Here is a 12,810-nt window from a genome sequence, read left to right on the forward strand (position 1 = left end):
TCCGTCTATCTGCCTTATCCATTCAGTAGGGGTTCTGGGTACAAGCGTTCCTGTCTCTCTGCCTGTCTCTGTTGTCTCTCTTCGTAGATAACTTGTCTCTCACCTGTCGCTGCTTCATCCATTCTTCATTGGCTTTTGGCACTTCTTTCTCGCTTTCTTTATCGTCATTTTTTTTGTTCGTAGGCCTTGCTTCCCTCTCTGCTTGTATTAATGTATATTTTTCAAAGCAGTTTCAGATGAAGTCATATTTGGCAGAGTTTTGTGTGTGTGTGTGTGTGTGTGTGTGTGTGTGTGTGTGTGTGTGTTATTTCTATATATTTTACTTTCATCATCATCATCATCATCATCATCATACAAATCCTACTTACCTCTAAAGTATTGTACATACACATTACTGTAGATTAGTATAGTTGTATGTCCCTCCCCCCTACATGAACTATGTGAAGAATTAGATCAAGGCTTTCTTTTGGGCATGAATACGAAAAGATGAAAATCCTCGTTACATTCTCGCCTTCTTGTGTCATAGGATTTAAGAGGCTGTTTGAGGCACAGGAGGCAGACAGTGGATGAGTCACGTTGCATTAATACTGATCACCTTGGAAAATAAAATCCTTGTCATAAGTTGCCCTGTTTAACATCCTGTTTTGCCAGTATTTCACTGCATGTGAGAAAAATGTCATATTATAATTCCATTGCTAACTGTGGAACTAATGTGCTGGTTTCTTCCCAATTAATTGCAGCAGTTGTATGTCAGAAAAAAAAAATGTGATATTATAAAACTTATCCTTGACTTATAACGACGACTACCTGTATCCACTTACATTAACTTGTTTGTGTGTGTGTGCCAGGTGACCCTCCGGCCCAGCAGCAAGTTCCTAGCGCCTCATGCGGTGGTGGAGCGTATGCGGCGACGAGGCGATGTCCGCAGCGACCTGCAAGTGGTGGGGGGGCACCGCTCCTGCCACTACGTCGGATTCGTCGCCAACCACACAGTATCACGCGTCGCTCTGTCAACATGCGATGGTCTGGTATGTAGACACTCTTAGGTTTCTTTTATTATTGTTTAAATGGAGGGGGGGTTGTATCAGTGCTTTATTTTCCAGTTTACTTTTCACATTTTATGTACAATATATATATATATATATATATATATATTTCTGTTTAACATCAGCTTTCCTTTTAGCTTCAGTTTTTTCTTAAATCTTGTCTTTGTATATGGTATGTGTTTTAGTGTTGTCTTTCCTTTTTTTTTTCCTTTTTTGCTTTTTTTCCTTCCTCTTCACAGTGCCAACTTTCTTTTGACATTCTCAGCTCTCTTAATGTCTGTATTTTTAGGAGTATTGAATCCTTTTTGTGTGCTTGATATTTCTCTGTCTTTACAATTATTAATTTTCTTGTCGCTGTAATCTCTCTTTCTCTCTGGGCTTCATGACGTGCCACGTGCTGGTTTGAGTGGCTGTTAGGGTACCTTTTTTTTTTTTTTTTTAATCTTAGTTAAGTTCCTTCTTTTTGCTAGTTATTTTGCTACTTTTTGTGCTCCAATCGGTTTACCTATCGAAGGGGCTCAAAGTGTTCGGTGCGTAGTCTGTCTGTCTGAGAATCATCTAGGCCTAAGGTGAGTCTCAAGTGAGTGCTATAGCATCCATACTTGTGCTCTCACGTGTTCTCATCCTAATTTCCTTGATAAGTCATTCATAAACACTTCCACTCAAAAAAAAAAAAAAATCTAATTTGCAAATAGAGCTCTCGTCATAATTCTACTACATTCTTCAGAGCCTATTTTCATACATGCGGCGTTAGGTGGGGGATGGTCATTTATCAGTGACAGGATGGGTTCTCCTGGCTTTATCTATCATTCTTTAGGACTCATAACACGAGTCTAGAACTTGGAATTTATAGTGGAACTGCCGGCCTAAGTTGTTAGCAACAGTATGCCCAATCGTTCCTAAGGACAGAAGGATATTCAAATGAGACCATTCTGGGTGTGATGGATGACAGAGTTGTCCGCCTCGAAGATTTTGCGGAAGTAAAACAATGCTGATAAAATGATATTAGAAAAACATCGACACCTGAGAGTGTAGAACGTGTTCCAGCAAGAAAGCTTGCTAATGTTGTTATTGTAGCTAAAGGAAGAATTGTGCCATCCGTCTAGCCTGATATTAATGTACACTTCGAAATTTTCAGTCTTATTTCAGAATGTTTATACTACCAGTTTAGCTTTAGACTCATGCCAAAGTAAGCCGGATCACTCACTTTACTCAGTTCTTGTGCACAGTTTGGCGTGCTTGTCTCGTGAGCAACGTGTTTGCGAATTTTGAGAGAATTGACGTAAATAACACCTATTTCTCCATGAGCATTCCACCAATATGTTTAGGTCCGCTGTGGCTTTAATTGTTACCAAGAAAACTATATATTCGGGTTCTCAGTTTGGCGCTGTCTGGCTCTCTTCACCAATATGGTGGCAACTTTTGGGACAAGTCGCTTAAAGAACACCTATTACTTTTTCATAAGTTTTTCACCGATGTGCGTGAATCGACTTTAGCTTAAATAATCTAAAAAAAAAAAAAAAAAACGCTCTTGAAGGGGTGCGTGTTAAAGGCGAAACTCAACTCATGTACTAGTTTTGTCGCTTGCCTCACTCGCTCCAGCAATAACGAAGAGGCAAATGGTTACTGCCCCATTATTAACTGGCAGACGTATAAGTTCAAATTTCAGGGTGGTCACGGCAAAAACTCCTCCAAATGCCACTCTCTCTCTCTCTCTCTCTCTCTCTCTCTCTCTCTCTCTTCACTTTTAGCCACTGTCCCTGCTGCACTCTTCCACATTATTTTTCCTCCTCATTTATTGGTTTCATGAACTTCATCTAATTTACAGTCTCTTCTTTAACTTCGCAAATATTCATTCTCTCCATTACCTTCTTTACTAATATCTCTCAAGCATCTACATATATATACCTCTTTGTCCACACCTTTATTAACTTCTTTACCACGATGTCGTCTTTATTCGTTAAGTTGGTTTCTCCTGACGACTTTTTGAGCTTCAGGGATTAGTAATATATTTCATTGAGCAAATCTCTTCACTTCCCTCGGGCTCTCTTCAGCTGAATAGAATTTTCTGGCAGTAGTAAGGGTAAACGGGAGAATTACGTCGTTGTACTGAATAAATGTCAGTTTAAGAAGTGCTGTCAGGGTGAGTGTGTCTGCTGTCAGTGCTCACTTATTGCTTCTTTACTGGTCTGACTCTTATGTCTTATGTCCTGTTTCTTTCTTTTTTCTTTCCTCCCGTCCTTCTCACATCTGCGTTACCCTCTCCCTCTCGTAATTCCTGTGTGTGTGTGTGTCTTCCCTCAAGATGTTCTACTTTCGTCTCCTCTCGTGTGCCATCTTCGTGTCGGTTCCATTGCCTATCGGGGAATAGAGGCTCAGTATAGCCGTGGATATTAGTGACGACCAAAATACTGACGGGAAAGTGCCGTTGGAAAGGACTGAACTTCTTGAGCTAAAGACAAACAAACAAACACACAAACAAACAAGAAGGCTATCCAGACACTCTTCCATAACTGACGAACTATAATGTACCGATTGTTTCTCCTTAGAAAGTCTGTAAATTCAACTATCGCGATTTTTCATCCAAGCTACCCTTCCCCCTCCATCGACACATACATTGCCATTGGCGAACAAGACGTCCAGCACAAATGTAATTACCTAACGGGCAAAACCGAAGGAATGTGATGTGCAGGATGATGTACTGGGAACCACGAGGAGAAATACTCACACTGAGGTGTTCAGCTTTACTGAGTCAGTGGAGAGACACTGACAAATGGTTCTGTTCTTCTAGAATAAGGAGATTCCTCATCACCTCTTCTTAAACAGAGTTTTTCTAAATATTGCGTGTTTGTGTTGTCTTTTACGATATCTATGTAAGCTATACCTATACTGAGCAGGTACAAAATCATACAAAAATATGAATTTATATAAATCATGGAGTATTATGCCGTGCACTCCCCTACTGTGGAGTTGAGGCGTTGCCTCTGTTTACATAACTTTGACCAAGAGTGTTGTACTTTACGACTATATTCTCTCCCTGGCGTCAACCAGTGGACCCTGGGTGGGATAAAAAATGCATGGCCCTTCGGTCAGTATCTTGTACGGCAATGACCGCGTAAAAGATGGAGAGAGAGAGAGAGAGACAGACAGAGAGAGAGAGAGAGAGAGAGAGAGAGAGAGAGAGAGACGATTGATAGGTTCTGTTCTGTAAAATTTATAGTTATGCATTGGTAACTGCACTTTCCGGTCAGACGTTTCATTAAAGTTTGTGTTTGTACCTCTGTTGTGCAAACTGAAATGAGACGTCGACACAGAGACAATAGATGTTCAGGATAAGATGCCTTTGTAATATGAAAAGGTAATGGCAGAGAAAGAGGTGTGAGTCAGACCTCTAAGCTGACGTATGAAACACTGGGGTTTGGAAGATGGAGGGCAGATTAAAAATAAGGAGGAAAAAAACAGGCATATAAAAAAGGATGGTTACTTTGTAAGTGATGATGTAGTTATTAAGGACATATATCCCCGGAGGTCCACTTAATCGAGTTCACCCCTCACAAGACGGGAAGTGAGATGCAGCTGATAGAGACATTGCGTGTATGAAAAGACGGAGAGGGAGGGGGAAAGGGGCAATAAAGTTAGTGTATGATGTTTGGATTCTCTCTCTCTCTCTCTCTCTCTCTCTCTCTCTCTCTCTCTCTCTCTCTCTCTCTCTCTCTCTCTCTCTCTCTCTCTCTCTCTCTCATATTTCCTGACCTTCCTACCCTGGTGTACCTCAGATCTCCTGTGTACCCCCGCGTAAGACTGGCTTCCTCCTAACCAATTCGTTCTCCAAAGACGCCGCTCTGCCTCCGGGTACTTAATGTCCATCTCCCAGTATGAATTAGGGAACAGATAACAGGCTTCCCTTCTGCTTGCATGCCTTATCGCGTATCTGCCGGCGCGCCTCGCCTCTACACCACGCCCCGTCATCTGATAAGGGTAGGGACAGCTATATCTGAATGTACTGCCCTGTGCTGCCCTACGCGGCGCCGACCCTTCGCCCATAAACTAGGGGGCCACTTGTGCAGTTAAGGTCATATGTCGAGAGTTTAGGAGTCTTATCTAACACTGTCTTCTTGCTATTTGTATTTTGCATATTACACCTTAATAATCTCTTAGAAGTAATTTACATCATGCAGGAGAGGATTAGTGCTGGTATACTGTATCCATAAATGTACTGGTACGGTAAAGGTGCTATTGTTTGTCTATTTTCACAAGAGGCAAGTGGGCCACTCTCACGACCTGAACACTAAAATCATTGTTTCTCGAAAGTCGATGAGCGTAATGCCTTAGGAACGAGTTTTCTTGATTATTATTCACAATGATCCTGCGATTTCAAATTTCTTGGCCATCAAATAAGCTGAAATATATATGGAGCTTTTTTATGGAAGAACAAACGCTGTACCCTGAGCCTCCCAAGTCATCGAGACGACTGCCAGTAAGCCACGTACGCTGCTGCATACAGTTACCATGTGTAGGCAATGACCTCCATTACCACACAAATTGAGGATATCAGCACTAATGTTACGTCCATATTGACCACAAAACACGCGGACACACACACACACACACACACACACACACACACACACACACACACACACACACACACACACACACACACACACACACACACACACACACACACACACACAGGTGCACGCGCACATACACACAGTTTACATATACATACACACACATACAAACACATTTAAACACTACACACATATGCGCACACAAACATACTTCCACACATCAGGATATGTGTATCACAGTTATGTACTCACTGACCTCAACCCCTCTCTCTCTCTCTCTCACACACACACACACACACACACACACACACACACACACACACACACACACACACACACACACTTATCAAGTTATCTACACCATAATTACCTACACACTGACCTCAGCCGCCTACACGCACACACATCAGAATACTTAGATTGTGGGAACGCTCACACTGACCTAAATAACACACACACACACACACACACACACACACACACACACACACACACACACACACACACACACACACACACACACACACACACACTTCGTACCCAACACCAAAGTACCTATCCTCCCACATACACTGGTTGACCTCACACTTTCCACCTACAGTTCACCCTCATTCACCTACACCCTCATACTCTCACATTCACACAGCTCCACCCTCCTGATCGTTTATCTTACACTCACACACCCAAACACTGCAGAACACCCGCATCCACACGATAAACAACCAATCCCCAAACATCCCCCTTTCCCACTACCCACAAACACCCCTTTACCCACTACACACACACATCTCCCTCTACCCACCATCCACACACCTCCACCCTTCACCCACACATCTTCACTTTACACCCACATGCGCACCCCTCTTCCCTACAGTCACAAACACACTCACATACCTTCACCCTACACACACAACCACACACCTCCACCCTACACCCAACCCACACACTTCCACCCTACACCCAACCCACACACTTCCACCCTACACCCACACACCTGCACCTTATATCCACATTCCCACGCCTTCCTCTCGCACTCACACCTACACACCTCCATCCGACACCCACATTCTTATACTTCCGTCCAGCATCCACATACTTCCACCGTGCACCTACACTTAAACACCTTCACTCTGTACGCACCTGGTGTTAACTACGCTGACTCTTATTCTTAGCTTACCCACATTTCACCCTACACCCACACCCACACATCTCATTCCTACTCTCACATCCACATACACCCGACTTACACAAATATCCAGACACCCCTCTCTTGTGCTCTCATCCGTATCCATACCAACACATACATATCACCCACATTCCTATCTCATCCTGCACTCTCCCACACCCACACTGATCCTCGCACTGAATACCCACACGCTCTCTCTCTAACACCCACACCTACACTAATCCCCTCACTGTACACCCACACCCGCACCCTCCTACACCCACACCTCCTGCACGCCGCCATCTCTGCAAACACAGGGTATAAGTGTCGTGGGCGGGACGGGGCGGGGAAGCTGGCAGACGATGTTGGGGAGGGGGGACGGGTTTACGAGCCGTGTCTCATGTAAACGTATTTGTTCTGTCGCTGCCACACTCCCGCGGGACACACTGAGACACGGGGGACACCGGACACAGGGAGGGGAGGTTGGGGGTAGGGGGAGAAGATGGTAGAGTAAGCAGGATGGGAGGGGCGGGGATGAGGCGCGAGTAGATGAAGAGAGAGCATGCAGGATGGGAAGGGATAGATGGGTATTACAGGAACAAGGGCTGAAGGAAGAAAGGTAGGTAGTTGGAATGGAATGAGATGAGGCAGGGGTAGACAGAGGAGGGAAAACAGGATGCGAAGGATGAGTCCAAGGGAGAAGATAGGATAATGGATGGGACAGGACGGTGTAGGAGGGACGAAAGGAGGAACGGTAGACAGGAGAGGAGGATAAGGGACGAAGGAAGGGGAGAGGGAAGAAGGATACATGAGGTGGGGAAGAACAGGATAAGATGTGAAACGACAAGACTATCCTATATAGAAGAGGACGATATATAAACGGATGGGATGAAATGTAAACAGAAAAGACAAAGTGGAGTAAAGCCAGGGAAGATGGGATGGAATGAATTATGACGAGGATTAGATGGAACGGAAAGGAACGGGATGGGACAGGACACGACAAGAGAGAGGAGAAGAGGGTTCGGAGGATTAGTGGCGGGAGGGGAATGTGTTTACAGGCACGGAAATGGTGGCAAAATGAGAAAGAAGAAATAAGGAGAAGGAAGAAGAGAAACTATGAGACGGAAGGAACGGATGAAGTGGAAAGGAAAAAGGGAGGAATTAAAAAAATTGGACGTAAAGCAGAGAAAGAAGGGTTAGTGAGAGTAAAAGGGAGGGAATAGCGGAAGCAGAAGATAAGAAAAGTGAGCGAAGGAAGAGAGGATAAGGAAAGTGACTGCATAAAAAAATAAAGGAGAGGTAAGAGGGCAGGCAAATGATGACATATGAAAGAGATGACATAGATGACGGCGAAGCTGAGAGTAATGAGAGTAGCAGTGGTAAAAGAAGACATAAGAAACAAGGTAGAATTATTTACGTATGACAAAAGATAACGTAAAATATATCAAGTCAGATGATAAAGTAAAAGATGAGTGGAGAAAAAAGGGAATGTCCAAGAACCTACGAAGACACAGTAATGGAAAACAGGCAAGAAACAGAGAAGAACGAGAACAAATTAAGAGAGAGAGAGAGAGAGAGAGAGAGAGAGAGAGTCACGATGGCAAGGACTGGACACGTAAGATGATCGTCAAATTGAAGCCTGATCGATGGCAAGAGATTATATGAAACGATTCGACTGTGGTCACTCACGTAGGATCACAGCTCAAGTGGCCTCAAGTCTCTGCCAATAGTTTCATGGTATAAGTCATGCTAGTGCTGATTCTTATCTGAAGCTTTCGTCTCGGACCATTTCTCTGCAGCTTACGAACGTATTTTATTCCGACAGTTCCCAGACAACTGCTAGTACTGTCTGTGATGATGATGATGACGATGATCATGATAATAGTAGTAGTAATAATGATGATGATAAAATGATAATAATAATAATAGTAGTAGTAATAATGATAATAATAATAATAATAATAATAATAATTAATAATAATAATAGAAATAATAGTAACAATAATAATAATAATAGTAATAATAATAATAATAATAATATAATTATTATTGTTAATCATCATCATCAACAACAACAAAAATAATGATAAAAATAATAATAATAATAATAATAATAATAATAATAATAATAATAATCCATCCATCCATTCATCCATCATCCAATCCTGTGTTGCCCCATGAGGAGCGTAGGAGCCCAGGGCTAGGCAAGTTGGTCCTGACATTTAAGATGAGTGACCAGCCTCATTCATCCCTGAGTGGCATTACGTGAGCAATAAACCCCAACCACCCCTTGGACATAAAGTTACACAAGCTCAGTCCGACTGGAGCACTTTAATCATTCGCTAAACCACCAGCTGCCATAATTTGATTATATGGTTACCACCCAGCGTAGTGAATGGTTTCTTAGTGTACAGGAAACCATTTGGCTTGTCACCCAGTGTAGAGTCACCCATAGGCAGAAGGAGGAGGAAAGAATGAAGGGAAAAAAGACAGAAGAGGGAGTGTAAAGTCACTCGTAGGCAGAAGGACGAGGAAAGAATGAAGAAAAGAAAGACAGAAGAGTAAGGAAAGAAGAGAGGAAAGGACAGACACCCAAAGCAGCATTACATCGAATGAGTGGATGGTGAGCTCCCCCAACTACCAAATAATAATAATAATAATAATAATAATTAATAATAATAATAATAATAACAACAACAACAACAACAATAATAATAATCCATCCATCCATCCATCATCCAATCCTACGTTGCCCCATGAGGAGTGTAGGAGCCCGGGGCTAGGCAGTTGGTCCTGACATTTAAGATGAGTGATAATAATAATAATAATAATAATAATAATAATAATAATAATAATGATAATAATCTGATAATGATTATTATTATTATCATCAATCACTCATTCATCATCTAATCCAGCGTTGCCCCATGAGGAACGAATGAGCCCGAGGCTAGGCAAGTTGGTCCTGGCATTTAAGATGAGAGTGACCAGCCTCACTCATCCCTGAGTGGCATTACGTGAGCACTAAACTCCAACCACCCTTAGATATAAACCTGCACCGGCTCAATCCGATTGGAGTGCCTTAATTATACACTAATCCACGAGGCGCTCCATAATTTGGTTATATGGTTACCACCCAGCGTAGTAAATGGTTTCCTGGTGTACAGGAAACCATTTGACCTATCACTCAGTGTAGAGTCATCCGTAGACAGAATGAAAAGGAATGAACGAAAGAAAGAAAGACAGAAGAGGAAGGAAGGAAAGAAGGAAGGGAAGATAAGGGCGGCCACCCGAGAGCAGCACTACATCGAGTGAGTGGATGGTGAACGCCCCCACGTACCACATATTATTATTGTTATTGCTCTTATTATTATTATTATTATGTTTTGAACTCAAGAAAACTTACAGCATCAAGGAAATTGAAGGGTAACCATGCAAATCCGTGGCCTGCGTATTATAAAGGTTGTTTTTCATTCTGTGCGGATAACAGATGATTGTACAATATGTATCTTAGAAACATGTACCGCCGCGAATAAGTTAAGTTTTGATCCCTTGAAAAAAAGCGCTTTCATCGATCGTGCACCTGCGCTGAGCCGCCGTAACCGTTATGCGGCCTAACTTCAACCGACATAACCGTCAACCGTCATAACCGTAAAAAAAAAAAATGTGGGGAAATGAGAGGTGTGTGTTGGTCAGTGAGATAAGTGGGGCAGGGGAAGGGAGGAGAGAGATGGTGTTGGATGGTGCAGAGTAGGAGTCGTACAGTTGTAGACAAGCACATCGATTCACTTTTTAGTCGAAGAAATACGTACCACTTAAGTAACATTTTTAAAAGTGTTCCGAAAGTTGTTGCTCACTGCGTTGTTATTTAGCGTTATTATGTCCACAGCTGCACACCCAATGGAGAAGGATGTTGTTAGGTTGGCCGATTTGACAGTGATGAAGGAATAAAGCAAATCTTTGTCTATGAACAGCAACACTAACAAGCAAAAAAAAAAATAAATAAATAAATAAAAAGTGCACGAACTGTGTCGCTGTCAGATACATGGTTTCTTACGATGCAGAAAAAGAAAAGTGGAATAGTATGAAGTACAGAGGTATTTACGGTAATACTTCATTTCTTTTCATCAATAGCCCCTTCCTTTCGATGAACTATGTTGTATTATAGATTGCTATATCCACACGATTTTTTTTTTATTTACCTCAGGAGGAACATTTCGAACCGTGCAGCTTGATTTAACCATTTTAATACTAGACAGTCTTTTTGATCAAAAATAGTCTGGTTGTAACAAAAATTAACTAAAGGATATGTCATCCGACTGAAGGAGATAACAGGCTGGTAAACTTGTGGTGGCAGGAGACTTAGCTCTCACTCCATGCCTCTCTCTACACGCTGTTCACTAGGTCTTCTCACTAATATTCGTATGTGTATTCAGTATTTACAAATTCGACTCTCATTGCTCCTTTGCATTAATTACATGAGTGAGCTTCCAAAAACTTTCTGCCTGTGGTCCCCGGAGATCCCTCCTTCATAGCAAGGTTTCAAAGAGCAAGGAATTGCCAAGGATATCAGAACTTTATATCGTCCTTTTCGCTGAACTTAAAGTCTTATTCGGCCAAGGTTCGCGTTAAACTTGAAAGGAATCGATTCCTGGGATTCAACAGGCCATGAAAGATTGAGTCCCAACTCCTATAGCTGGCTGATCATATGTCCGAGAACTGAATCTCATGGGACGTGGTGGAAATGAGGCGGGAAACGCCATGCTGATGCAGGCGCAGCAGGGACGAAGTTTAGAAAGGTCCGGCGCATGCCCCCCACCCACCATACCCCCAGAAAACCTTAAATGGTGCAAAATGGTGCAATCTGCTGGGACTGTGAGTGCTGAAAGGGACATTTCCATCATACTATTTTCCTGATGTTTCTACAGGTTCTTTGTTAGAGTAAATGAAACTATTAATTTAACTAGTCTTCACGTTTTGAAGATATCTGAACAGTTTCTTGTCTGGTTTCCATACGATATTATTAAATGCAAAGCAATAAAAATAAAATAGGCATGGACTGTGGCTTCCATGTGTTCATTATCTCAATTCATGTAAACGGAAACTGACCTATGAGAGGCGAAACAAAATCGCCGATTTTTGTCGGTGAACAAAATATAAATGTGAACTTGGCGAAGAAAGCATGAAATTCTTCTACAGCCGCAAATAAATTTTATGAAATCGCTTAATATTTTACGTATGCGTTCATGTGTCTATATTGTCAGGATGGCATAAACGGGAACCCTGTAGACTTATCAATTGATTTAGATTTCCTAGACGGCATAAGGTTCCACTTACTCGTAGTTCAGCATCAATGGCCTGAATCCCGGTCTTATAAATAGCACATTACTTCAACCCTTCAGTCCTTTGGCGTATTTATCATATTAGTACTCTCAGACAACTTTATCCACCTTAAGAGAGATTTTTCGATCTTAAGGGGTTGGATACTTGCTTCATTGACCCCTTCAGTCCTGTAGCACTCCTCTATGTTTAATAGAATCGTCTGGGCACAGCAAGACCACGAAAATAAACAAATAAATAAATAAATAAGTAAATCATCGGACTATGAGAAGGTTTAGGATTACTGCGTATCGACTGTGGGAAGATCTTAACGACATTCAATGAGAGCCTTGCCTTAAAATACGACTTGGAACAATCGAGTTTTCATTCTAACCCCCAGTTGTACGGCTCAGTGAACTAAAAAAAAAAAAAAAATGTTCAATAATCTAACCGGTCTGAAAATCGAACTCGATTTTTTTTTTTTTTTTGTTGCATTGCGTGCTACGTGAGTTAACCATTACACCACCGGCTCCCCAGGATTAAAGGGTTTAAGTCTGGAGCCTGGTAGTTGTATTTGATGAGTGTAGATGGCAGCACACGCTACTCTTCAAGCAGCGAGGGTGGCAGTGAGATCTCCATATCGATAACTTCCCTGGTGAAAGGTTCACCTGGGGGATTACTGAGCACAGGCTTGCGTGTTGATTAC

The 12,810-nt window shown here is 42.2% G+C and overlaps 1 protein-coding gene across 1 annotated transcript in view; it reads left to right on the top strand.

Moving 5' to 3' along the window:
- Nucleotides 1-12,810, top strand: part of LOC145405310 (A disintegrin and metalloproteinase with thrombospondin motifs 6-like) — a 278,205-nt gene that overhangs the window by 32,566 nt on the left and 232,829 nt on the right. Inside the window, exon 3 of the mRNA XM_080276730.1 lies at nucleotides 849-1,028. Coding sequence (XP_080132856.1) covers nucleotides 849-1,028 — 180 coding nt within the window. The remainder of the gene's footprint in view (nucleotides 1-848; nucleotides 1,029-12,810) is intronic.

The sequence above is a fragment of the Coenobita brevimanus genome, chromosome 66 (assembly GCF_032717465.1).
Source record: "Coenobita brevimanus isolate Jiangsu-jjx chromosome 66, ASM3271746v2, whole genome shotgun sequence".
In the NCBI taxonomy this organism is placed as follows: Eukaryota; Metazoa; Arthropoda; class Malacostraca; order Decapoda; family Coenobitidae; genus Coenobita; species Coenobita brevimanus.